Here is a 26726-nt window from a genome sequence, read left to right on the forward strand (position 1 = left end):
AACAGATAAATGTTACTGTGCCAACTGTGTATCATAGCAGTTCATAAATTAAAAGTCCTGTCTGCGGCGCTGAAAGGTTAATGCTCGATTGCCTTTAAAAGTAACATGCTCCCTTCACTAAATCCTACCCTGAACCAAACCGTTGGTGTTAAAGAAAGAAAGTTTTCTTTTTCTCATTTTACCATGTTTTTACACTGTTTTGAGCTTTTTTATCGAACCATGTTTCATGAGACTTATAGCTGAGTGCTACGCATTGCAAGTGCACTGGTGTACCAGGTGAGCTACCGAGCAAGTTTACTACAGCAGAAAATCCATACACAGAGAGCTGAATATGTGATGTCCATTAAAAAATTTATTGGTTTACAAATCATGCACTATGGTAAAGGTATTTTAAGGTGATAGCAAAGGGCTATGCAAAGAAATTGCAAATGAAAATGAGTCTTCATTACCTGATTTTTTTTGGCCCTATAATCATAATTTGTGTGAAAAGGAATATAAGTGTTTGGTGTTTTACTGCCACCAGTGTTCATGTTTTTTTTTTTTGTCTTCTTTTTCTTTTGTAAGTACATGTAAAGGCATGTTTTTGCAATGAGCCTGGGTTGGTATTTCATGGCTTTGAGTTCTTTACTGAAGATTTTTTGAAATCTCTATTAAGAAATGAATATATCCCTTTTATCCCAGAGGTGGTGAAAAAATGGGCAGCAACTGTTATGCTCTTGCACAGTATTGCGTTTCACTTCACTCTGTTCTTTTCCTTTCCATAAATGCTTCAAAGTTTTACATAACCAAAGCCTTCAAAGAGTTTACCATATCTCTCCTTCTCTATCACACACAAAACTTTAATTGCTTAAAATAGTGTTTCCCAACCCTGTTTCTGGAGGCACATGAACACTGAATTCTGTGATCCATTTACTGTTTATCTGTCTTTTTCTTACATGGCTCCCTGTTTTTTTTTTACTAAATCAGGTTCCTTCGTGTCCACATGGGTGAAGTACTACTGCATCTATCACCGAGAGCCCAAACGCATGACCATGATGCTGTTTGATCAGAAGTCTGGGGCCAAAAGTGTAAGTAGTTATTTTTTCTCTTTCTCTGTCACATACAGTCCCTCTCGCACCCTTTCACTCAGCAGTATGTGTAACCTTTGGATTGGAGAGTGGATACTGGCACAAGCCACGTGTCTGTTCCTCAATGCTGGCATTGACAAGACTCTGATCTTGGCACGAGAAGCTGCGTATCGCATCGTTGAGCTGTCACCAGTGTCGGCACCTGGCTCTGTGCCCGTCCCGCTCTGCACAGCCACACACGCAGGGTCAATAGCACGACTCTCGCACCAGGGACTGCATGCGACCTGATTACATTCCGACCAGACACTACTACCCCGTGCTAGACACACAAACCTGCTAATCGCAAGAGAGAAGCAAACAGAAAATGTGTTTTATTGTCATTAAAAAAAATAAAAATTGAATACAGAGTAATATTCTTTCGTGATTTGCATAGTTTATTTTATTGCTGACATGTTTACAAGGAAATGCACATTCTGTTGAAACAAAAATCCTTTAATATAATGTGGGTAAATTTCAGACAAAAATATATTTCGATTCTTGAGTTGGAATTTGAATAGTTTCACAGCAAAATGCAAAAGTGTGACGCTTCATTCACTGACGCGCTTCACTCAGCAGCTACTATAGAGTACTATAAAATTATTTATTTTTATTTAATACTCACTTATAAAATATAATAGTATTATTACACTTTATTTATTTTATTTAAAAAAATAACTAAAGTTCAATAAAACTATTATTAGTATTATTCATTATTATTTTTTTATAGTTATATTTAATTGGTCACACTATGTGCAGTATGAGCACCAAACCAAATCTCCAGGTGCTCTCATGAGAACCTGACTGAAAAACATATGTGCACCCCTGTATATATTTACATATTATATTTAGTGCTTAAAAAGAAATTTCATTCATCAAATTCGTCAGTTTTACATTTGAATTAGAATCCTGTTTTTTGTCCCAGTTTAATAAACATTAACAATAAACATTCTATACATCATATAAGTTTTCACATTTTTCATTTACTATTCTGTTTTGGTTTTCAACCCAATGTTTATGTATTGCATCTGTGACATGTCAGTTACAACAGTCATTTCAGCTCATCCTTCAGATAGTTAAAATGAACATGTTTACAGTAAATACAGAGTTCTGGCATGAAACTCTAGATGGCACAGTCCGATAGGTCTAACTCAATCTGACCTGGCGACATCATTGTCACATGGCAGCTGATTGGTTCCTTCATGTATCGGTAGCCAATGTGCTCGCTGCTCAATATTCAATATTGCCGTAGCAGTTTGCAGCGCACTTCAGAAACCCTCCACCTTCCCCAGCTCCACCTGTATAGATCTGCTACGAGGTGATTCATGTATGCTATATAGGGGTTATTCATATCTGTTATAAGTGCAGCAGCAGTATTTCTTACATGCTCACAGCAGCATGTTGTGGATGTATTGGCAGTAGCAAGTCTCGGTACTTGCTCTGCCGCAGCAGCAGCGTAACAGATCTATTCCGCCAAGACCAAATACATTAACATTGTCAAGTACATTACCATGCCAATCCCTCTGAGAGTTGTCATGACAGTAATAGACTTATAACGGAGGCTTAGCAGGCAAATTGGCTAGAGGGATTACAAGCAGGAATCACAAGCTCATATTTTTTAAGCACACTGTGTGGAAACCAGTTGTTAGATAACAAATTGACTGCCTGTCCACCAATCTTCAACATATTTGGCATGATATTATCATAAGTGAGTGATATAAACTGATGAGCCACAACATTAAAACCACTGACAGGTGAAGTGAATAACATTGGGTTACACTTTAGCTTGGGGACCAGTTCTCAGTATGAACTAACTATTATCTATGACATTTACCTCAATAAACTTCTAATTGCTGCTTACTAATAGTTAATAGTGATGCAAGGTACTTAGAGGGATAGTTCACCCAAAAATTCTGTCATTAATTACTCACCCTCATGTCGTTCCAAACCCGTAAGATCTTCGTTCATCTTTTAATCATCAAATTAAGATTTTTTTCAGCTGTTAGTCTTATCAATTACAACAGTAATAGGCTAGCACAGCTCTTCCCAACAAGCCACACAATTTCATAAGTCATGTTTGTAGCACAAATGATGTGGGATGTGTTATGCACCAAATTGTAATACTTCAGGTTAAGGGTTTGAATGCGAAGAGTTCAAATATTAACGCTTTTATCGCTGAAAATATGACCTTGTCCCAAAAAGTGAATTTTTTGTGTATATATATATATATGCAGTCTTGCAGACTTATTGTAGACTAAATGTGCTCACAGGGACCCTTGTTTCACCTCTCCAGGCATTACATTCTGTAAGCATACTCAGTTTGTTTAGTATCTAGTCCTTGCGCTAGCATTACGCTATCGCCTTTTCTGCAATGTGAAAAGAGAAGAAAAACTAGAGAGAAGTCACTTAGCAGAGTGGCGTGATAGAAACAATTAGACTGTAAGTGAGGAGGTCACTGAAGGAGAGAACGACAGCGCTCTGGTAAATGAACTCCAGAGGTATGTGTGTAATGTGTTGCTAGTCGGTAAAAGAGCTGTGAAGTGTTGGAATAAAAATAGCTGGCCGCATTTGAACACCCATTCCTTGGCCACACTTTGCAACAAGATAGGGAGTAACCTGACACTTTATCATTCATTTATATACTCATTTATGTGATGACAGTGTAGTTGGTAAATATAGAACATCTTGTCACATTTTCCTGTCGGCCGTCCAGGCTCACATAAAAGCCGAATAAGTGAAATGCTGAAAATGTGGTGCCAAAATTTGGGCCTATAGTAAACCATGTTTTACTTTTCAGGGAGATGAGGAAAGCTTTACGCTGAAATCTTGCACCAGAAGGAAAACAGACTCCATCGAGAAGAGGTTCTGTTTTGACATTGAAGCCGTGGACCGGTGAGTTGACTATGAGCATGCCTGCCACCAGATGGTGCTTTGGTCCACGTAACATCTAGTGGGAGACACTTCCTGGCTGCTGCTCAGGAAAGAGGGTGGAGATTTGGACTAGGTCTGCCAGGCATGAAGAGAGTGCACTGTAGATAGCTTCGACCTGTCAAAACTGTTGCAGTAACTAGGAAGAGAGAAATAAAGTGGCCATCTTATGGTTGTAGGCAGGGGAAGGGAACCGATTTCTTTACACTTAACATTTAAGCCAAAAGATGCTCTAAGCATTGATGACACAACAGTGTAATCAAAAATATATATATAAAAAATCAATATCCCGCATCCCAGCAAAACTGTGTCACATAATAAGATTTATTTCTAGAGTCAAGTCAAGTCAAGTCACCTTTATTTATATAGCGCTTTTAACAATACAGATTGTGTCAAAGCAACTGAACAGCATTGATTAGGAAAATAGTGTGTCAATGCAAAATGACAATAGTAAACACTAATTTTTTAGTTAAAGGCAGTTCATCATTGAATTCAGTGATGTCATCATCCAGCTCAGTTCAGTTTAAATAGTATCTTTGCAATCATTTGCAATCAAGTCAACGATATCGCTGGAAATGAAGTGTCCCCAACTAAGCAAGCCAGAGGCGACAGCGGCAAGGAACCAAAACTCCATCGGTGACAGAATGGAGAAAAAACCTTGGGAGAAACCAGGCTCAGTCGGGGGGCCAGTTCTCCTCTGGCCAGACGAAACCAGCAGTTCAATTTGAGGCTGCAGCAAAGTCACATTGTGCAGAGGACTCATCTGGTTCCTGTGGTCTTGTCCCGGTGGTCGTCTGAGACAAGCTCTTTACAGGGGATTTGTATCTGGGGGCATTGCAAGTGCACTGGTGTACCAGGTGAGCTACCGAGCAAGTTTACTACAGCAGAAAATCCATACACAGAGAGCTGAATATGTGATGTCCATTAAAAAATTTATTGGTTTACAAATCATGCACTATGGTAAAGGTATTTTAAGGTGATAGCAAAGTATTGTGCAAAGAAGTGGCATGAAAATAAGTCCTTGTTAATTGATTTTCTGGTAATCATAAATAAATAAAAAATGTTGGTGTTTTACTGCCTCCAGTGTTCAAAATTCAGCTGGAAACTGCACTGTGTTGAACATATAGTTACGTATTTGAAGTTTTGCACATGTACATGTCGAGGATTTGCGATGAACCTGTGTTGGTATTACATGGCTTTGAGCTTTTTACTGAAGATTTTTTGAAATCCCTATTAAGAAATGAATAAGAACCAAAGATTGTGAAAAAATGGACGGCAACTGTTATGCTCTTGCTCAGTATTAAATTTCACTTCACTCAGTTTTTGTTTTTTTCCTTTCCACAATTGCTTCAAAGTTTCACATAATCGAAGCCTTCAAAGCGTTTACCATATCTCTCCTTCTCTATCACACACAAAACTTTAATTGCTTAAAATAGTGTTTCCCAACCCTGTTTCTGGAGGCACATGAACACTGAATTCTGTGATCCATTTACTGTTTATCTGTCTTTTTCTTACATGGCTCCCTGTTTTTTTTTTACTAAATCAGGTTCCTTCGTGTCCACATGGGTGAAGTACTACTGCATCTATCACCGAGAGCCCAAACGCATGACCATGATGCTGTTTGATCAGAAGTCTGGGGCCAAAAGTGTAAGTAGTTATTTTTTCTCTTTCTCTGTCACATACAGTCCCTCTCGCACCCTTTCACTCAGCAGTATGTGTAACCTTTGGATTGGAGAGTGGATACTGGCACAAGCCACGTGTCTGTTCCTCAATGCTGGCATTGACAAGACTCTGATCTTGGCACGAGAAGCTGCGTATCGCATCGTTGAGCTGTCACCAGTGTCGGCACCTGGCTCTGTGCCCGTCCCGCTCTGCACAGCCACACACGCAGGGTCAATAGCACGACTCTCGCACCAGGGACTGCATGCGACCTGATTACATTCCGACCAGACACTACTACCCCGTGCTAGACACACAAACCTGCTAATCGCAAGAGAGAAGCAAACAGAAAATGTGTTTTATTGTCATTAAAAAAAATAAAAATTGAATACAGAGTAATATTCTTTCGTGATTTGCATAGTTTATTTTATTGCTGACATGTTTACAAGGAAATGCACATTCTGTTGAAACAAAAATCCTTTAATATAATGTGGGTAAATTTCAGACAAAAATATATTTCGATTCTTGAGTTGGAATTTGAATAGTTTCACAGCAAAATGCAAAAGTGTGACGCTTCATTCACTGACGCGCTTCACTCAGCAGCTACTATAGAGTACTATAAAATTATTTATTTTTATTTAATACTCACTTATAAAATATAATAGTATTATTACACTTTATTTATTTTATTTAAAAAAATAACTAAAGTTCAATAAAACTATTATTAGTATTATTCATTATTATTTTTTTATAGTTATATTTAATTGGTCACACTATGTGCAGTATGAGCACCAAACCAAATCTCCAGGTGCTCTCATGAGAACCTGACTGAAAAACATATGTGCACCCCTGTATATATTTACATATTATATTTAGTGCTTAAAAAGAAATTTCATTCATCAAATTCGTCAGTTTTACATTTGAATTAGAATCCTGTTTTTTGTCCCAGTTTAATAAACATTAACAATAAACATTCTATACATCATATAAGTTTTCACATTTTTCATTTACTATTCTGTTTTGGTTTTCAACCCAATGTTTATGTATTGCATCTGTGACATGTCAGTTACAACAGTCATTTCAGCTCATCCTTCAGATAGTTAAAATGAACATGTTTACAGTAAATACAGAGTTCTGGCATGAAACTCTAGATGGCACAGTCCGATAGGTCTAACTCAATCTGACCTGGCGACATCATTGTCACATGGCAGCTGATTGGTTCCTTCATGTATCGGTAGCCAATGTGCTCGCTGCTCAATATTCAATATTGCCGTAGCAGTTTGCAGCGCACTTCAGAAACCCTCCACCTTCCCCAGCTCCACCTGTATAGATCTGCTACGAGGTGATTCATGTATGCTATATAGGGGTTATTCATATCTGTTATAAGTGCAGCAGCAGTATTTCTTACATGCTCACAGCAGCATGTTGTGGATGTATTGGCAGTAGCAAGTCTCGGTACTTGCTCTGCCGCAGCAGCAGCGTAACAGATCTATTCCGCCAAGACCAAATACATTAACATTGTCAAGTACATTACCATGCCAATCCCTCTGAGAGTTGTCATGACAGTAATAGACTTATAACGGAGGCTTAGCAGGCAAATTGGCTAGAGGGATTACAAGCAGGAATCACAAGCTCATATTTTTTAAGCACACTGTGTGGAAACCAGTTGTTAGATAACAAATTGACTGCCTGTCCACCAATCTTCAACATATTTGGCATGATATTATCATAAGTGAGTGATATAAACTGATGAGCCACAACATTAAAACCACTGACAGGTGAAGTGAATAACATTGGGTTACACTTTAGCTTGGGGACCAGTTCTCAGTATGAACTAACTATTATCTATGACATTTACCTCAATAAACTTCTAATTGCTGCTTACTAATAGTTAATAGTGATGCAAGGTACTTAGAGGGATAGTTCACCCAAAAATTCTGTCATTAATTACTCACCCTCATGTCGTTCCAAACCCGTAAGATCTTCGTTCATCTTTTAATCATCAAATTAAGATTTTTTTCAGCTGTTAGTCTTATCAATTACAACAGTAATAGGCTAGCACAGCTCTTCCCAACAAGCCACACAATTTCATAAGTCATGTTTGTAGCACAAATGATGTGGGATGTGTTATGCACCAAATTGTAATACTTCAGGTTAAGGGTTTGAATGCGAAGAGTTCAAATATTAACGCTTTTATCGCTGAAAATATGACCTTGTCCCAAAAAGTGAATTTTTTGTGTATATATATATATATGCAGTCTTGCAGACTTATTGTAGACTAAATGTGCTCACAGGGACCCTTGTTTCACCTCTCCAGGCATTACATTCTGTAAGCATACTCAGTTTGTTTAGTATCTAGTCCTTGCGCTAGCATTACGCTATCGCCTTTTCTGCAATGTGAAAAGAGAAGAAAAACTAGAGAGAAGTCACTTAGCAGAGTGGCGTGATAGAAACAATTAGACTGTAAGTGAGGAGGTCACTGAAGGAGAGAACGACAGCGCTCTGGTAAATGAACTCCAGAGGTATGTGTGTAATGTGTTGCTAGTCGGTAAAAGAGCTGTGAAGTGTTGGAATAAAAATAGCTGGCCGCATTTGAACACCCATTCCTTGGCCACACTTTGCAACAAGATAGGGAGTAACCTGACACTTTATCATTCATTTATATACTCATTTATGTGATGACAGTGTAGTTGGTAAATATAGAACATCTTGTCACATTTTCCTGTCGGCCGTCCAGGCTCACATAAAAGCCGAATAAGTGAAATGCTGAAAATGTGGTGCCAAAATTTGGGCCTATAGTAAACCATGTTTTACTTTTCAGGGAGATGAGGAAAGCTTTACGCTGAAATCTTGCACCAGAAGGAAAACAGACTCCATCGAGAAGAGGTTCTGTTTTGACATTGAAGCCGTGGACCGGTGAGTTGACTATGAGCATGCCTGCCACCAGATGGTGCTTTGGTCCACGTAACATCTAGTGGGAGACACTTCCTGGCTGCTGCTCAGGAAAGAGGGTGGAGATTTGGACTAGGTCTGCCAGGCATGAAGAGAGTGCACTGTAGATAGCTTCGACCTGTCAAAACTGTTGCAGTAACTAGGAAGAGAGAAATAAAGTGGCCATCTTATGGTTGTAGGCAGGGGAAGGGAACCGATTTCTTTACACTTAACATTTAAGCCAAAAGATGCTCTAAGCATTGATGACACAACAGTGTAATCAAAAATATATATATAAAAAATCAATATCCCGCATCCCAGCAAAACTGTGTCACATAATAAGATTTATTTCTAGAGTCAAGTCAAGTCAAGTCACCTTTATTTATATAGCGCTTTTAACAATACAGATTGTGTCAAAGCAACTGAACAGCATTGATTAGGAAAATAGTGTGTCAATGCAAAATGACAATAGTAAACACTAATTTTTTAGTTAAAGGCAGTTCATCATTGAATTCAGTGATGTCATCATCCAGCTCAGTTCAGTTTAAATAGTATCTTTGCAATCATTTGCAATCAAGTCAACGATATCGCTGGAAATGAAGTGTCCCCAACTAAGCAAGCCAGAGGCGACAGCGGCAAGGAACCAAAACTCCATCGGTGACAGAATGGAGAAAAAACCTTGGGAGAAACCAGGCTCAGTCGGGGGGCCAGTTCTCCTCTGGCCAGACGAAACCAGCAGTTCAATTTCAGGCTGCAGCAAAGTCACATTGTGCAGAGGACTCATCTGGTTCCTGTGGTCTTGTCCCGGTGGTCGTCTGAGACAAGCTCTTTACAGGGGATTTGTATCTGGGGCTCATCTAGTTGTCCTGATCTCCGCTGTCTTTCAGGGCTGTAGAGAGAACATTATGTATTTTTTTCCCCCGTTCCCCACTAAGATTTGAATCTTAAGCATAAACTGTTTGAATTTGCAAGAATAATAATTTGAATCCAGGAAATACATTATCATCAAAAGTTTACCAAGGCTGCATTTATTTAAAAGTGAAATTGAAGACAATTGTAATATTACAAAAGGTTTCTATTTGAAATAAATGCTGTTCTTTTGAACTTTATTTTTGTCAAAGAATTCTGAAAAAAAAAGTATCACGGTTTTCACAAAAGTCTAGGAAATTATTTTGAAAAACAAAAACTTTTTTTAAGATTTATAATAAGAGCCAATATTAATAATTAAGCCAACGTAATGTTTGATAATAATTAAGCACCATATTAGAAACATTTCTGAAGAATGACACGAAAGACTTCAGTTTTGCCATCACGGAAATAAATGACATTTTGAAACGTATTAAAATAGAACTTTTATTTTAAATTAAACCAATTTGCCGTCATGAATATAAATTACATTTGAATACATATTAAAACAGAAAAAAAAAAAAGTTTAAATTTATGCAGTTTTAGTTCTTAAAAAAATCTATCTATCTATCTATCTATCTATCTATCTATCTAGCTATCTATCTATCTATCTATCTAGCTCTCTCTCTCTCTCTCTCTCTCTAAATATATATATAAATTGTACTGGAAAAAAGTTTTAATTTAAAAATGGGAGAAGTTTTAATTTTATTGGGGAAAAAACATGAAATCCTATTTTTATACACGATACAAAGCAAATTTGCATGTGGTTTGAAATCCTTTTAAAAATTCTTCTTAAAAATGTAGCCAGATTTTTAGAAAATATTTCTCCATATGAATGGTCAGATTCAGGTGTTTTAAGTGTATATGTCGCAACATTATATACAGTATAATGTTCAGCACGCTGTACATTATATATAGTGTTTTTACTTGAAAATATTTATACAGATATTTTTGAAAAGAACAATGACAAAAATAGTCATTAAGAATGGGGTAATGCTATGTAGTGTCTATAGACGTGTCCGAATGAACTCATTTTGCTTGGTATTGATGTGTCATAGTGACCTTGGAAAAATTCCTAGTTTTCCATCTTCTCTTTCCACACCAACAGCTACTCTCAAAAATACTCTTTTATAGTTGTGTGAACATTTAAATCATTACTATGGTAACCAATGTAGATATATACCAGATATTGATGACGTTATTTGAACAAATGGGTCATATTTCATGATTTGCAAAATTACAGTACAGACAGTCCGTCTTTTAACAGTCCAGTGCTTTAATACAGCTCTTATTTTACCAAGCAAAACCCTTTCTCTGCTTTAGCATAGAAGAGCCAGCAAGAGCCAGTTTACCGTGCCGTGTGTTGGAAAACCTCTTAATATTTCAGTATGGCAGCTCTATCAGTAAATCAGAAGCACACACTCACACACCATTATCTAGCGTGACAACTGAAGGTTAGGCCATGCCAGGTCAGGCAGAGTTAGGGTAATAGAACTGGGTCCGTTTAATTGAGTTTGTGGTCAGAAAACCCTGATGAATTTACAATGTGGTAGTGCAATGCTGGTGTGGGGGACGATGTCATTTTGTGTATCCAATGCTGTGTATGTGATGTCCTTTTTTTTATTGGCAAAGCCGACATATGGGAAGGTGTTTGGATAGTGTTTTTGTGAGTTTGCAATCAGAAAAGCTGGAGGCTATTGTAAAATTGAAGTGTGTTTTGTGTAAAATACATTTGTGAATAGTTAATGGGTGTTTGTTTACACTTGTGAAAAAGTACTTTATAGAATACTTTTAAAAAAGGGTACTTATTACAGAAATACTGTACTTCAAAAGAATGTACTTGGTAAAAATTAAATGCATTGTTTCTGAACACTTAATTGCATTTTACTTACAATTAAATGAAAATGTATTATGCAATTAGTTTAACTAAATTGCTTTTAAGTTTAGTTAAAATTATACTCGAGAACTTTAGATATGATTTAATATGTTCAACACATGCAAATAAGTTTACTTACTTTAAGATTATAAAATGTCTTTTAATTTGACAATATTACTTTTTTTAAAAATGTACTTAAGTGTGTAAAGAAACCATAAATCATAAAAATCATAAAAATGTACTCTTTAAGTGCACCTTCAGTGCAAGTGGCATTTTATTTCCTTATTATTATATTATTTGCAAGTACAGTTTTTTTCAAACTATACTTTTAAGATTTAAAGTACACAACAAGTGCATGTTGAATACAATTAAGCACAATTATTTTAAGACATTAAGAAAATGAATTTTCCTCAAACACACACGCTCACTAGTGTTTAAACTAACAGTGTCCTGTAAATATACATGCATCACAGGAGAATTGTGTGTGTGTGTGTGTGTGTGTGCATGTTGACTGTACCGCTGTGCATGCTTGCGTGTGGATGTGTGCATGTTTCAGGCCTGGCGTGATCACCATGCAGGCGCTGTCAGAGGAAGACCGCAGACTCTGGATGGAAGCCATGGACGGAAGAGAACCGGTACTTTATCTGAGACATCGGAAATTTGTTTCGCTCTTTAACATGATAGGGTTCATCTTAAAGGGATAGTTCTCCCAAAAATGAAAATTCTGTCATTAATTACTCACCCTCATGTCGTTCCAAACCCGTCCAAATCAGTTTTGCGAAGCTACGAGAATACATTTTGAGCGCAAAGTAAACAAAAATAACATAATTTATTCAACAATTCTTCTCCCCCGAGTTACGTCTTCCACCATCTTAGAGTATCACAACACATACGCACGCTTTCCATAACATGGCATCCAAGCATAAACAACGCTGATTACGCAGATTACGTTCATGCGCGCGTTTTCTCCGATGAACGTAAACAATGCTGATTACGTCGATTACGCTCTTGGGAACTCTCCAAAATGGCGGAAGACGTAACTCGGGGGTGAAGAATTGTTAAATAAATTATGTTATTTTTGTTTTCTTTCCGCTCAAAAAATATTCTCGTAGCTTCGCAAAACTGAAGTTGAGCCACTGATGTCACATGGACTGTTTTACCGATGTCCTTACTATGTTTCTGGACCTGGGAACATTACAGTTGCATTGCTGTCTATGCAGGGTCTGAGAGCTCTCACATTTCATCAAAAATATCTTAATTTGTGTTCCGAAGATGAACGAAGGTCTTACGGGTTTGGAACAACATGAGGGTGAGTAATTAATGACAGAATTTTCATTTTGGGGTGAACTAACCCTTTAAGAGTATTTCACATGCTTGGCACTCCTGTGCATCAGATAAAGTGCATTCTCATTTTGAATGCATATTCTTGAGACATATTGTGTCTCATAAATATGCATATTCGGGCCTTTAGCCATTTTTTTTTTTTTTATCTGAATTCAAAAGTAGTGGTGAGTGTTGGCTTCATAATTGAATCTGTAATGTATTGTAGGATGATTTAGGCTCTGTTCCATAATCTAGTGAGCTGCCTCACTAGAGTACTACATACATAGACCTTTAAGGGCAGCATGCTAATTGAATGGGACATTATCAGTTACTGATGAAACATTCTTTAGGCATCAGCTCAATTAGTGCTTATCACAAAAACACACAGGACGCTCAACAAACTGATTTCAATAGAGTTTGCTGTTAGAATGCTGCTAGGCCCTAATTAGCATGAAAATTCATAGAGCACACAAATATTTTGTTAAATAGTAAACTTTCTATTTATTTGAATATTTGTTATCAACGTTAACTGGCTTTGAATTAAATATCTAGTTCAGTCATGAAACTCTAAATGGTGCAGTTCTTCTGAAAACCTCCACCTCCCCCAGCTCCACCTGTCTAGATCTGCTACTGGATTTATGTATGCCTGTTCATGCAGCAGCAGCATATCTTACACACACACAGGAGCATGCTTAAAATGTTCTGAGGGTTGTCATGATTATAGATAGATATAGAATTATATCAATATATTCATAATCCACATTTGAGTCATCCACTATCTTAGATTTTTTTTCACTGAGGTTGTCGTGTATTTTGATATTGCCTTCTCACCAAAACTGCTGCCTATGTACTAGGCAGCTCACTAAGTTTTATAACAAAACCATGATGTCTTAGCATGCTAAATTACTCTTTTAGTGTGACAAAGCTTTTCAAAAGCATTTAGTGAACAGATTATGCATGTAAAATAGTGCAGATGAGGCAGTGGTATTGTGTGCTGTGATGGCTTCTCAGCTGGTACCATAAAATTGTACTTGTTATGTACATTTTTTTTTTCCGAAGCTGTTCTGTTTTAACAGCCATTTACTTGACCAAAATGTGTTGTCTCTCAGATATACACCCTGAATCGTGACAGCCAGAATGAAGCTAGTAAGTAGTGCTATTTCAGTCCTTTAAATTATATATATATAAAAAAAACATAATTCAGTTGAATCACAGAATCGTACACACTTATCATGCTGGTTTCATGTTGTTTATTACTGTTTGTTTTACCATGAAGTTGTATTGATGTTTTTTTTTCCCTCTCCTAATGAACTTTCTATCTAAGTGGCTCAATTAGATGTCATCGGCTTCAACGTTGTCAAAAAATTCATCTATGCCATAGAAACCAGAGGTACACCTCTTGTTGTTTTTCTGTTCAGAAATAGAGGTCTGATGGTGACCAGTACATGAGTAAGTGTGACAGTCTATGGTTTTCTCTAACAGGTATTGATGAACAGGGGCTATACAGGATCGTCGGTGTCAACTCCAGAGTGCAGAAACTACTCAGCCTGGCCATGGGTGAGAATCAGCACTCCGCTGCTGGTGGTCATTTTGTTTTAATGAAACCAGGAGATTAACATGAAAAAGAATTTCAGCCATAAATGTCACATATACAATTTCTCAGGCTTAAAACTGTTTTGAGTAACACAGTGTCTGTCCTGAGAGTGATAATTAGGCTAACTTAGAATATGTACACTTTTTTCACATTTCTTCTGAATTTATAGAAATATCGTAATGCACTGTACCAGTATTATGTTCTTGCTGTATACCGAATGCTTTATTGGAATAGCCAAAATCACAGTGCTAGAATTCACTCCTACAGTTGTCAGTTGCGTTGCTGTCTATGCAGGGTCAGAAAGGTCTCGGATTTCATCAAAAATATCTTAATTTGTGTTCCGAAGATGAACAAAGGTCTTACGGGTTTGGAAATACATGGGAGTGAGTAATTAATGACAGATTTTTCATTTTTGGGTGAACTATCCCTTTAATTGCAAACAACATGCAATTGTGTTTGAAAACATTACATTCAATTTCACACTTAATTATATTCTTTTAAAGTTGATTATTTCCATAATAAGAATTATTTTTAAACATACACTAAAATATGTTATTACTTTATTCATGATGGCTACACCACGTGTCATTAAATAAAACATTTTATTTGAAAATAATATAAAGGTTCTTCAAAACCATATAAAGCCAGCATGTATAGAAGAGAGTACATTTCTAAGAAATTGACACGTGTGTTAAAAAGGTTTTCCTTTTCTTTATCATGGATATTCTTATTTGTCATTGACCCTGGTAACTAGTTGTCACAGTGATCACTTGCATTTTTTCAAACAGCTTTGTTAATTGTAATGTGAGCGCTCTAGTTGTCACATTGTCACATTAATTATCACTGTAGACAGCTTTGTTGATTTATAATGGAATGTGTCTTGGTTTGTCGCATTACTCCCATGCAGTGTAGACAGATATATTGATTATTACGTGAGCGACCGAGTTTTTTCATGATGCAGTGCTCTCGTACAGACAGGTATGTTGATTACAATGCATTGAGCTTGCTTTTGGTCACTATGCCAAAATTCATGCATGCCCCTCCCATATTACAATATTTTTACTGCACTTTCGAAGCACATCTGCCTCAACTAATATCATACAGACTTATTTGAAGTATTAAAGGCCTATTTGTGTGTAAAACTTCACTTTGCAAGGAACCATTATTCTCAGCTGCTTAAGTACAAACGCAAACCTCTTCACGCAAAAAGTGACAGGAATGTCGTCACACCCTGCAGTGAAAGCAGAATGAATAGACTTTGATGTTGTTGTGTTACTCACCAGATCACCAGTATTTAACTGCCTGCCTCAGAGTGATAATGATATACTTTGACAGTTTTGCTTTAGGAAACGGTTTGCGATTTTGATGCTGATTGGCTGTTGCCAGCACACATATGCATAGTTTGCTTGCACATACTGGCACTGTGCTGAGTGGGTAATTCCAAAGGTTCAACAGAGGTCACCTGCAAACTAAATCTGCCGTCTAACCGTAATACTCTCCTCTAGACCCCAAAACCTGTGCAGATGTGGAGCTGGACAGCACAGAATGGGAGATCAAGACCATCACCAGTGCAATAAAGCATTACCTCAGGTACCAACCTGCCCCTTCACACATGACCACATGACAACAACCAGGCTATATTACACAAAATGTGTGTTAGCTGTCTTAATTTAACTGGCTCCTGCGGTCTCAAAAGTTCGCTTGACCGCTAAGGCATCAGTCCTACAATTGCTTATACTCAGGGCTGTTCACTTACCCTGTTGAAAAAACCAGCATATGCTGTTTTTTTCAACAGGGTAAGTATACCATGCAAAACACTCCGGCAACTACATACTGTAAGAACCCACAAAATAAACTCAGAACACTTGCATACTGAACAATTGAGTCCCCTAGCGCAAATGAGTCCAGTCGTGCTTGTAGGATAGACATTAATTGTGGTTTGTATGCTATCATTTCTCTGTTCTCTCTATGGTACAGCAGCTGATTTTATTAAATATGATTTACAATAAATATATTAATTAAAATTAATTTTATTGCATCACTTTTTTTATTATTTGCATGGTCTTAACAAATGATCAAAGATGATAGATTTAATAAACTAGAACGCTAACAAGCTAGCAGTATGCTAAGCTAGTAGGCCTATGCTGAGCATTTGAAGAATGAGAAATATTTAATGTCATATAACTTTGTTTTATTTACCAGTATAAGTAGTTACAAAGTTAAGACTTCATATATTGAGTGTGTCAAGTCGAGTTTCTTACCCACTTACAGTAAGTGGGCCTTAAGTACATCTGTATATGTAATTTCATAATTACTTAAGTGTTTGATATATGCTTAAAGTGCACTGTTAAATGCACCGACAAGCAATTATGATAAACTAAAATATGCTTTAATGTCACTTCTATTGAAACTTGTATGTATTTATAGTATTTTCAAAGTGCATTTAAAATATATTAATTTTAACTGTAATCAAATAACATTACAGTTGAAAGCATAATTATGTTGAATATGATTTAGTATGTTAGTTTAAACATTAAAATTGAGTATGTTTTTATTAAGGCATGACAAAAGATTATTGAGACGTAATGATTTATGTATAATGATAAGTAACATTTCAAGTACATAACAATGTACTTAAGTGTGTTAAGAAACATAGTCATGAAAGTGTACTTAAACACTTGCAAAAGTACACTTATCTGGACATTATTTCTTTAATATTATATTATCTGCAAGTTCATTTCTTTAACGGAGTTTACACTAAGTGCAAATAGCCCGCCTTGTTGGAAGAGGCTATTTACACTAACTCCTCCCACCAACGTGTGATTGGGCTAGTCAACACTACAAAAGACGGCTATCAAACATCAGCTCCAGTGGTGCAGATGGTAAAGCACGTGCCATAGTCATTTTTGACGCGAACAACCCGGGTTCGAACCATAGACTGTAAAAAAAGATGGACGACGCGTCTCCACTTCCTTCCACTATAGAAAAGTGAAGCCAAAGCATCTCAGTATGGCCGCTGCCATCTTGAGTAAATGACGTCATTTGGAGCCCGAGTCTGCGCAGTAGAGATTCGTTTGGAGCCCGAGTCTGCGCAGTAGAGATTCGTTTGGAGCCCGAATCTGTGCAGTAGAGATTCGTTTGGAGCCCGAGTCTGCGCAGTAGTGTTGTGAGGTGGAGCCGCGGTATCAAACTCCCGCCCAAACTCCCGCAGGCCCAATCAACTGTAACGACACGCAAACCAGCATTTTGCCGAACTTTTTTTCTCCCTTTTCAAATCTCATATCACATCGGAAAGGCATTTTATTTTCAATAAAAATGAAGGAAATAATTGAAAAGCTGAAAATAAACTATCGGGTAGGTAGGGAGGGTTTTATTGTCCCAATATGGTGGCATCCATTTAATAATTTGAATTAAAATTATAATTTACACTCAATACATTATTATTGCATACTGTTTTATAATGTGTACTACAATACTGAGATGCAGATAATTGCCATTATTTGCAACAAATAGTATAAATAACAGAAAATCCTGCTAACATAGTGTAAATAGAATCTATAGCTATTTGCTCTTAGTGTAAATAGCATATCGCAAAAACAAAACTATATTCACTTAGTGTAAATAGCCTCTATCGCTATTAACACTTAACACAGTGCAAATAGCTGCTGCCTTTTTAAAAAAATATACTTTTAAGATTTGAAGTACACTACAAGTGCACATTCAATACAATTAATAAGTGCACTTCTTTTTCACAAGGGAGAGCTTGGCAACCCATGTGTTCATGACACCAGCCTGGCGACCACCCACAACATGCTAGCACCTTGGCAGTTTGGCATTAGCAATTAGAAAATTATTAAAAAATATATATACAAATATAGTCAATCATGTTATAAACATGAGATATTGCAATTACCACTTACGTTTTTGTCGGAAAATATAAAAATACAGTCTAACACACAGTCTTGATTATTCATGTAATTCAACAACATTGCTAATAGTAATCTACAAATTAGTCTGCAGGTTTAAAAATAAAACCTCTCGGAAGTTAGCAAATAAGTAGTATACGACTTTAAAACGGTAAAGGAAGACATATAATCCTCATGCATCCAAATATTCTCAGTTCACTCTGTCTCGATGCCATGATATCTTCTGTTTTTGAGTCTGACTGTCGATTTCGGTCTGTTATCTAATCGCTAATCTCTTCTCTTCTTCTGTGCTATCAGGATGCTGCCGGCCCCTCTCATGACATACCAGTACCAGAGGAGCTTCATCAAAGCAGCCAGTGAGTGTCTGGTTGGACCGCTCTGGCCTTATTTCCCCTTCTCTGATCTATTTTGACTATTTGAAACTATTTGACTATAGTTCGACCATTTGATAAGACACAGTGCAGAGTAGGAGTGTTCAAGCTAATAGGACGCGGTCAGAAACAAGAAACAGGTGTAGAGGAAAGAAAATGGATTTACAATGTGGCGGCTTTCGTCTGAGACACCAAGGGATGTTGTTTCTTTTCCAGATCGTCTTTTGTACCATAAACTTTGATTTTCACACTGCAAAAAACTGACTTCAATTAGAAATTTCACAATTTAGATTTAAGCACAAACTTAATTAAATTTTATTAGATTTTTACTTAAAAAAAACTATTTGCTAAAATTATTTAAAATATTTAATTATTACAATTATTTCATAAATTATTAAAATGATTGAAACTTTTTTTTAACTAATTAGGAAGAAAAAATAATTACAGATATTAAATGCTAAAATAAATATTCTCTGAAAGGTAATTTTGCTGCTCAAGTTAATGTATCTTGTGTTAAGGATGTTTGGATACTTTTGTACATGAAAACAAGACTGATTACTAAGATGCTTTTTTTTGCATTGTATCTCATGCTATCTTCATCTTAACTCATTTGCTTTCTACCATCGTTCCCTTTTTTGTCTCTGTTTTTCTCTCTTTCTTTCTGTGCTTTTTTTTTGGCCAGTCCTTAAGGGTTACGTTAGGCCCTTGTCCTCATATGAACCTTTTTTTCTCAGAGAGCTCCACCCCTCCCTTTCTGCCTTTCATTTTCTCTCTTTTTTTCCACCCCTCCCCTAGTTCATTCCTGTCTATGTGAGCCATTTATGTGATAAAGAGCAAGGTGCCATCTGGAGTTTGCCCATGAGCAGAGAGAGAGAGAGATGGGAATACGGGAGTGAGAGACGATGTGAATGTGTATGTAACTGGAGGATAAGAGAAAATCAAAAAAGTGTGAAAATGTTTGTGTGCGCGGTCTAAAGGTTCAGTTTCTGTTCAACATGACCAAATGTCTAGTGTCTGGTCTGGTTATGTGCTGTCTTTTTTTGCAGTTCAATATTTGAACGCTTTGTATTATCAACAGATAATTTTCTTAATCTATATTTTGTGTATAAGATAATAAGACTTGTTTTCAGACAATATATTCTTGTGTTGAAGATATATATATTATATAATACACACATTTATAATTACATTTTATACCATGTTATATAAAAAAAACAAATTTGGGTTGTGGCATCTCCAATGAAGCAATGAAGTTGAGGCTACAAAAATATAATTATGCACACACTGCAAAAATGAATTTCTTACTTAGTATTTTTGTCTTGTTTTCTAGTGTAAAAATATAAACATTGTTGAATCAAGATGCATTTACTTGAGAAGCAAAATAAAGGTATTAAGTCTTGTTTCTTGAAAAAAAAAATGAAATTCTGTTCATTTTTGCTTAAAACAAGAAAAAATATCTGCCAATGGGGTAAGAAAAATAATCTAATAATCTTACTTCAAGAGCAAATCAAGAGTATTTTTCTTGCCCCATTGGCAGATATTTTTTTCTTTTTTTAAGCAAAAAAAATAAAAAGTAAAATTTTTGGAACAGAAGACTAAATATCTTAAGTCATTTTGCTTCTTAAGTAAATGTTAAATGTTGCTGTGTTGTTAAGTTAAATTGTTAAGTTAAATCTTGATTTAAAATTTTTTGAATATTTACACTAGAAAACCAGAAAATATTTTTTTGCAGTGCAATTTTTTAATTGTATTTAATTTAATTTAATTTAATTTTTTGTCCCTTGTCATGTCTAAACAACCTCATTTATACCTCTCGTCTCTCGCTGTACTCTTGATACTGGGGATTATTAGGATATCATGGCAGCCAGATAGATCACTCTAATATTTCAGTGACCTTTAAGAGCCGCATCTGGCGGCTTAGCTTTGCCCTTAATGGACACTGCTGTAGCCGTCACTTACACTAGGTGACACTGTGCTTTTACAACAAGGCAGACACAAACACGTGAGCATTAATGTCAGTTTAATTGGAATAATGTGTCTGTGTGGGTCCAGACTGTGTCAGGAAGTGACCTCACAGAATCAGGAATGGGATCTTTTGTTCTGTTTAACTACATCAGCAACACATGCAACGCTTCAGACATGAAATGTGTCCGTGAACGCTAAAATGTACTTAAAAATTTACACAGTGAGACTGGACTCCCATTCCTGCTGCGAATGCACTTGAGTCAAACACAGCAGTAAAACGCCTACAGTTCATGCGGAGCAAAAGGAAATGTGCTTTTCCTTTGCAACCGCTTATTCTCTCGCTTCCTCTTTCTCTGTCTTCCTAGAACTGGACAATCCCGAGGCGAGAGTGGCAGAGATCCACTCCATAGTGCACCGTCTCCCGGAGAAGAACCGCCAGATGCTGGAGCTTCTTATGAAACACTTGGCCAAGTAAGTTTTGGTGTTGACGCCCCCTTTTTACTGTGATACAAATCCAGCAAAGACCTAAGAGGATTTCCACTGTAAAAACCACAACCCTGCTGATGGTAATAAAGGCCTTAACTTCCCCTTTGTGTTTGCCCAGCTGAAAAGAGTGGCTTGTTTTCCTTCACCTGTCCTTTCTTCCATCTCTCGTTCCTAGCTCCATTTTCTTTTGTGCGAGTTTAATTTGACACCCTGACGGCCGAGCTCTGCGGAGCCGTTCCTCAGTGACGCTGGCAGATCGAGGAGTATTTTGGAGTTTTACGGAAAACTCCAGAGTGAAAATGCTTTACGCAAAGCAGCTTGATGCAAAAGATCAGATTCATAATCCAAAAGAATTACAGGAAGTAGAAGTTTAACATCCACTTTGCATGCGGATTTAATGCCTCACTTTGCTGTATGCCCTCAGGACAAGTTTGGAAATGATGTTGTAGTGTGGAATGACTAGTTTCATCTGACAGTAGCAGTGAAAAACAAGGTTCAAAGGGAATCGTTTAATATTGACAGTATGCTGCTTAGAAGAAATAATTGTAAAGGTTTTACCTTGGGTTCTGTTGACACTGAATCATCATTTACAGCAGGACTGTTTAGCTTGCTCATCAAATTCACAAACATTACAGCTGTTTGATACTGATTTGAGGTTAATTTGCCACAATCAGTATAAAAACAAATGTTCATATTACCTATTGAAATAATATAAAATGTACTAATACTTGTGTAACTGCAAGAGTAGTTTAATATCTGACCAGACGACAGTCTGTAAAGTTTGCAGGTTCAAAACCCTAAAAAGCTACACCATTAAAGTCCACATGAAATCACTTGATGAACAGAATGATACTTCCTGTGTTGACATATTTCCTTATGAGACAGGAAGTTGAAGTGGGGGCGTATCACATGCCTTGTCCTTTTTTTTTAATTAGACAGTATGCTTTAGTTTAAAACCTGTTGTTTTGAACTGTTTTTATGTACTGTAACAGTTTATTGAAACTTTTGACAATCTTTTTTTTTTCATATTTGATATATCAAGCTTTTATGGCTCATGATATTGGAGAATTGTTTGAAGATATTTATATGCCCATAAAGTAAGATACAATTCTGATATCTTGTAATGTAAATCAATGAGATCTTTATAACAGTATAGCAGACAACTTATATCAAATGCATAGAAAAAACAGTTGTCACTCTATATCTCCCAATAATATGTCTTATTAAGATGATACTTAAATGCTTTGTTTCATGATCAAAGCTCTGTAGTTTTAACATAATGCAATGCAGTTCAATGACTGAAAAATGTACAAGTATTCATTTCTCAAAAGCCTGATGTATCGTATTCAAAACTCGCATTGTAATGTGATTTTTCAAAAAAAAAAAAATTTTTTCAGCCCAGTTAGTATTCGTCTTGAAATATTACTAAGAATAGCCAATAATTAAGATTTTACAGCAAAAAGACCCATGTAGTAGGGTTGTGACGGTGAGGAAATTTTCCCACCGGTTAATCGACGTGTGACAACACGGATAATACCGGTATCACCGTGGGGGCAGGGGCGTTCCCTCTTTTCCTCGCTTTCCTTCGCTTTTAAATAGCTTCCTCGTTTTCCTTCGCTTTTAAATAGCTTGTAAAAGCACCGTGCGCATTTTACTTTCACTTTCGATTTAGCGGCAATTCTGCGTCAATTGCTTGAATGCAACAACAAAATAAAACGTCAAACTCACTTTAGCCTATATATAAAACATAGAACTTTTATTAACAAAACGAATAAAAGTACACCATGCTATAGGGCAGGCTATGCCTAATATAAAATAACAAATAACTTACATAAAGTTTAAATAGGTATACAAAACTGGAAAAAAGAAACGTAGAACGTTTATTAGCAAAACGAATAAGAAAGCTTTGGAGGCACGGCATACACCTTGATGACAAATAAAATAAATAAATTGCACAAAGTTTAAATAAACTAATAATCAGCTAACACTGTGGAACCAATTAAATAAAAAACGAATGTTTAAAAAAACTTCCAAAATCATCTTAGATAAACGGCAGAAGTCAACAGGCTTTTCAAAATCCAAAATACTGCCAAACAGGCGCTTTTGCATTTCGTTTCGAAACTAAGTCATGCGCCATCGTCTTGTCTGTCTCACCTCCCTCTTCTTGTCAGTCAGCTCGACTCACTCTCCTCACTGGATAAATGAAATCTGATCTGAGATGTGACTGCCGTTCGACACGCTGCATTGAGCATCCACGTTCATTTTTTAATTGTAGTGTCTGTTCTTTTACTGAACTATGATTTTTATTACTATAAAAAATCAAAACGACGGTGGGGGTCGGTGACGCGGTGGACAACGGTGTTGCGGCTTAACAACGGTATCACCGTCAGCACCATCTATCGCGGCAAGCCTACCATGTACCACAACCTGAAGACGGATATTTTTAGATTGATACTAAAAGCCTTTACTTGCTAAGTATAAACTTTCAATCAGTCAACAGAAGGCATTACGTAGAAGTACAACAGGTTTTTCAGCAAATTTTCTTCAAGTAATTTGGAAGCCTTAGATATTTGTGTATCAAGTATGATACAGTAGGCTTTATAGGGTTCAGTGATGTCTTCGATCATCAGTGATCTTCTATGTCAGTTTGTGTGTCTGTGTGTGTTTTAGGATTTCAAGTATGGTAAATTTACTAAATACATTTTATATTTATTTAGTCATTTACATTTATATTATATTATTTATATATCATATTTATATAACCCACTTTATATTAGGTGGCCTTAACTACTATGTACTTACATCAAAAAAGTACAATGTACTTATTGTGTTCGTATTGTATTGCAAAACACTTTTGCTGCTACTGAGGTGGGATACAGGTAAAGTCAGGGACAGGTTTAGTGGTATGGGTAGGTTTAAGGGTGGGTTAAGGTGTAAGGGATGGGTCAACAGTGTAATTATAAATGTAATTACAGAAATTAGTTGCAGATGTAATTACATGCAGGTATTTAAAAAATATATATAAGTATGAAGTAAAGACATGTATGTACACAATAAGTGCATTGTATGAACTGATTAATTTAAATGTAAGTACATACAGTAGTAGTTAAGGCCACCTAATATAGAGTGGAACCTAAGAATGCATAATATTTTACAGCAAATTTAACAAAGAACATTTCCATTATTTTTTGTTGATTTTATTGATTAGTTATTACAGTCCTATTTTTGTTATCAATAAAGCTAACTATACAGAAAAGCACTACACTACAATAAGAAGTAAATGATTTCAGATGTTTTACTCTCTCATCAGAGTGGCCAGTCACCACCAGCAAAATTTGATGACGGTTGCTAACCTCGGCGTAGTGTTCGGCCCTACGCTGCTGAGGCCTCAGGAAGAGACTGTCGCTGCAATCATGGACATCAAGTTCCAGAACATTGTGGTAGAAATCCTGATCGAGAACCACGAACGGGTATGTTTATGAATGACTACTAGCTGACCAGGGGTGCGTTTCCCAAAATAACTATGGTCGTTAGTTCCATTTAACTCTATTGGTAACGACGAAATTTGCGAGTTAATGAGTTAAATGGCTCATTAGGTTGTTTTTGTCAGTTGGTTACTTATTTTTTAAGTGTACGAGCTGTGTTGCTCGCACCTAGGTGTGAATGAAGGATGTAATTGCTCTATTAAAGGGGGCTTTATCCAGCAGCGAGACCCTTTCGGAGGGACTCACTCAGGCCGTATTTGCTGTAAAAGGTAACTTCAAACCCGGCAGGGGCTTAAAGGGTAAAGCAGATGAGAGTAGTTGCCATGGCAACATGCAAATCGGCTGAAGGCTGATTTCTTAAGATGAGCCCCCCGTCACAAGACATAGGGTCACTTCCTCCTGCATGAAGAGGTGAAGTGGGTGGGTTTCAAGATCAAGACTGTCACTATGACCTGTACAATTAACCTTCCCATGTCTCATCCCCTTAAAGACACGGCACACACATATGTTCCACTTTGAATGAGGTTAGCCTGTAATGAATCTTTCAGCTTCAGCTCAAAAGCATGGATGGCTACCTATCCCATATCTCTCAACAAACACACACAGCTATGTACAACAGGAAACAAAACTTAGACTGACTGTAACATAAACCTGATCCTCCAAAAGCTTTTCATTCACAAACACACAATAGGCTGTTTGCATACAGCTTTGCATAAAGACTTGTGACCTCCATAAATTCATTTTCACAAGTTTTTTCTTTCTTTCTCAGCATTCTTAAGGAATAATTCAGGTTTTTTTTTAGCATCTTTTACTCAACCTCATGTTGTTCCAAACATGTATGATCCATAAATGTGAGATTGTACGTATATAATAGCAGATAGTGCCCAAACTGCTCTTATTCCTTGTAAGCTCCATTAAAACGTCAACTGTAAACTGTAAACGTCAAACTCTAAATGAATGTTATTGATATTTTTGCAAATTCATAGGTGCATAAGTTCACCTCTTTTTTATTAATTAATTAAAATTTTTTTTTTGGACCTCATAATCCTTAACTCTTTCGCTACCATTGTTGTTTTCACTGTTATATGGTAGGGGGCGCTATTACACATTTAACCATTTACATTACTAGGGCCTAGTACATTACTAATACTAGGGCTGCCCCCTAATAGTCGACTAATCGTTAGTCGACTAGAAGAGGCTTGGTTGACTAAAATTGTATAAGTCGCTTAATCGCAGAAAAAAAATAAAAGAAAAAAAATCCACAGGCGAAGTCACGCAGTCCATGATGGACAGATCGTTAACGGCTAGTCTATGGTAATACAGTACATCGGGCAGGACGTCCAAACGCTCCAAACGCATTCATAATCATTACTTCTGCCGGTGCGCTGTGGCAAGCCTTATGCATGTGCTTGAGCGCTTATTAGGCTATGTAGGCAATTAAAGGCTCATTATAATGATTTAAATAGTTTATTAATAAACCTGCAATTAGTCGACTAATGCTTAAAATGAACGACTACTAGTTGACTAGAAAAATCCTTAGTCGAGGGCAGCCTTAGTTAAAGGGGTGGTTGACTGTTTTTTTATAGGCTTGATTGTGTTTATGGGGTGCAGTCTAACATGTGTTAATGCTTCGTAAAAAAAAAAACGCATTATTTTTCACATAATTTACCTTTATTCCACACAGCTCTGTCCCTTCTCTGAAAAACGGGCTGATCTTTTCCTGTTTTTATGAAACCCCGCCCTCAGAAATACACAATGGGCTCTGATTGATTAGCTGGCCCAGTGTGTTGTGACTGGCTAAACCGCCTCTAGCGCACGTCTAAGATACATTTACAAGATAAGATACTTTTAGATACACTGTTATTTGTAAATGCTACTGCTTATGTTAGCTTTTAATATACGGTTTTATTCTGATTAAAGCTTTAATACAGTTCGGCAACCGCACGCGCATCCATGTATAACGCTTCTCATAGCTATAGTATGTGAAAATAAGTGTATTCACTGAGCTGATGATCTGAATGAGAGAGAGATGCAGAGCAGAGCGTGTGCAGAGCAGGGCGACGCGAAGAACAGGATTGAGCACCGCTGCTTTAGAACATTGATTTTGAAACTTGTGAATCCATTAGAATCGTTAGAAGACAGAATCGCGATTCATATATGAATAGATTTTTAC

The 26726-nt window shown here is 36.7% G+C and overlaps 1 protein-coding gene across 1 annotated transcript in view; it reads left to right on the top strand.

The window, feature by feature from the left end:
- LOC107661718 (rho GTPase-activating protein 26-like) overlaps positions 1-26726 on the top strand; it is a 96868-nt gene that overhangs the window by 47083 nt on the left and 23059 nt on the right. The window contains exons 9-18 of the mRNA XM_016451464.1: positions 967-1067; positions 3901-3995; positions 11960-12038; positions 13836-13872; positions 14051-14116; positions 14209-14283; positions 15826-15910; positions 18544-18602; positions 20948-21053; positions 24379-24538. Coding sequence (XP_016306950.1) covers positions 967-1067; positions 3901-3995; positions 11960-12038; positions 13836-13872; positions 14051-14116; positions 14209-14283; positions 15826-15910; positions 18544-18602; positions 20948-21053; positions 24379-24538 — 863 coding nt within the window. The remainder of the gene's footprint in view (positions 1-966; positions 1068-3900; positions 3996-11959; positions 12039-13835; positions 13873-14050; positions 14117-14208; positions 14284-15825; positions 15911-18543; positions 18603-20947; positions 21054-24378; positions 24539-26726) is intronic.

The sequence above is a fragment of the Sinocyclocheilus anshuiensis genome, unplaced genomic scaffold (genome assembly GCF_001515605.1).
Source record: "Sinocyclocheilus anshuiensis isolate Anshui unplaced genomic scaffold, SAMN03320099.WGS_v1.1 scaffold207, whole genome shotgun sequence".
In the NCBI taxonomy this organism is placed as follows: domain Eukaryota; kingdom Metazoa; phylum Chordata; class Actinopteri; order Cypriniformes; family Cyprinidae; genus Sinocyclocheilus; species Sinocyclocheilus anshuiensis.